General features: G+C 51.7%; 1 protein-coding gene across 1 annotated transcript; it reads left to right on the forward strand.

Annotated features, from left to right (window-relative positions):
- Window positions 1-958: 958 nt before the first annotated feature.
- On the forward strand, window positions 959-1,355 carry BBA_09999 (uncharacterized protein; the record flags this gene model as incomplete). The annotated part of the gene is made up of 2 exons (XM_008605096.1): window positions 959-1,062; window positions 1,157-1,355. 2 exons carry the CDS (start codon window positions 959-961, stop codon window positions 1,353-1,355), a joined length of 303 nt encoding a protein of 100 aa, XP_008603318.1.
- Between the last annotated feature and the right edge of the window lie 613 nt (window positions 1,356-1,968).

Genomic DNA, 1,968 nt, shown 5'->3' on the forward strand with positions numbered 1-1,968 from the left:
ACACCATAGACGTTAAATAAAAAGTAAAAAGTAAAAAAGAAAGATATGTTTACACTCTGCACCAATTATTCCTCTCTCGTAACAGTTAGCTTTGGGCCATGCAGAAAATGGATGGTCTAAGAATCAAGAGCAGTTTCTTAACGAACAAGCTGTGGGCCCGTTTCTGTGTCCATTGTCATGTACTTGCTCCTGATCAATTATTACAGCATAACATGTGCCTCTATCCGCTAAAAAGAGATGCAGCCGTTTCTGAACAATTTGACTAGCATAAAATTGACATCGAGTGGGGTGTATTAGGGAAAAGACTATGCGCCGAATGATGCGGTGGTAGAAGGTGACCTTGGTGTTTACCAGCGACCTGCAAGTAATCCGCGCCTCGAATCCAACAGCCCTTGCAACGCTGACAAGGAGGTATCCAAAAGACGCCGCTGGCACAGGGAGTAGATCTCGGCCTCCGTGCTTTGCACAGGCTGCTTTGCGCATTTCTTGCACGGAGCAGTGGATTCCGACCGCCGACGTTGACTTGAATCTGCCTAAGACGAGCCCTTCGAGCAGAATGTGGCGCACATTTGTTTGAAATGGTACGGTTTGTTGATGACATTGGCGTTGCGCCGCTTTTGACCATTATTGTCACTTCTTTACAGTACACTTGTTGTGCATCGCAATCATGATTCAAGCACTGGGGTAATCTATACAGGACTAAGAATAGCCGTTTCGTCGCATGTTTGCAGTACATTTTGGCTTTGCATGGCCCCTCGTCTCTTCTTGTGCTAAACGACGCGGAGCTTACCTGGGTAGCCCGACCTCAGCTCAACCAATCACATAGTTATACTGTTTATAATACAGAAACGTAGTTCAACAACTAGCCCAGCACGGTCTTTGGCTTGATTTTGGGCGCGCCAGAGGCCCACGGCCGCTGGACGAAAAACACGCACCCAATCCGCTGGCGCGCGACGGCATGTACACTAGCGTGAGCACCCTCGTGGCTCATGGAAGCGCTGATCTTGTATACCAGGAGCGTTATCGCCTAGCCTACTGGCTACGTGGTCCTCGACTCCATCCGTACGCTCGTCTTTGTCTTGTTGAGCAGACAGTCGATGATCGCGGTACGAATTGTACACGTCCATGGCTAGAGAGATGATGGAAACTCCCGCAGTGACACAACCCCCGATCACTGCAAGCCTGATGTTGACCCGGCCACACAGAGTTTGCTGCAGCTGTTGCCCGATCTCATACGCGCCCATCGTAAACGCGAAGCCCACGAGAGCAAACGCGAGGCCGACCCTCTGGCAGAAGAGAGCAGCCCTGTTGGCAAGGTGGGGTGGGCTGGTCATGACAGCCACGGCAATAGTTAGTGCGAGCGAGAGAAGCAGGAAAACTATGATGGCGACGATATAAAGTAGAACGTTCAACGCGACACACATCTCCACGCGGCCGGTAAAGGTACCGCATATGTGAGACGTGCCCATCCTCGCCGACGTGAACAGCGACTTCCCCACATCCGACCCGGCCGACTGAAGAAGGTCTACTAGGCCTCGCCTAGAGGCGGAGCTATTCTGCTAGGTATTGCTCAGCAAAGCGAAAGGCTTGGCCGTGTGATGCTCGCACCGTCCAGTGGAAGTAGCCTTCTCTGCGGCAAGTCTCGCTAAGTACCATGTCGCAGGTCATCACGACGACGACGCAACACAACTGTTTGCGAGGTGTCCATAGTTTTTCTTCACGTAGGTCTCCATCTCTTGCGGTGCTTTTTCAGTACGGTTCTCGAATTGCGTCCAGCACCAAAGGCGGCAGCGCTGCTATAAGTATACCGCGTAGCGAGCCATTTACCGCTCCCGATCATGCAGCAATCGAAACCCGACTCTGCACGGCAGCGTATAGCTCCACGTACAGCACTATGAGTGATCGGTGTGGTTGGCCAGCTTAGCGAAAGTACCCTGTAGGCCATTTTGCCAAAGTGAGCCAGTGAAC

This window comes from Beauveria bassiana (genome assembly GCF_000280675.1).
Source record: "Beauveria bassiana ARSEF 2860 unplaced genomic scaffold BBA_S00080, whole genome shotgun sequence".
NCBI lineage: Eukaryota > Fungi > Ascomycota > Sordariomycetes > Hypocreales > Cordycipitaceae > Beauveria > Beauveria bassiana.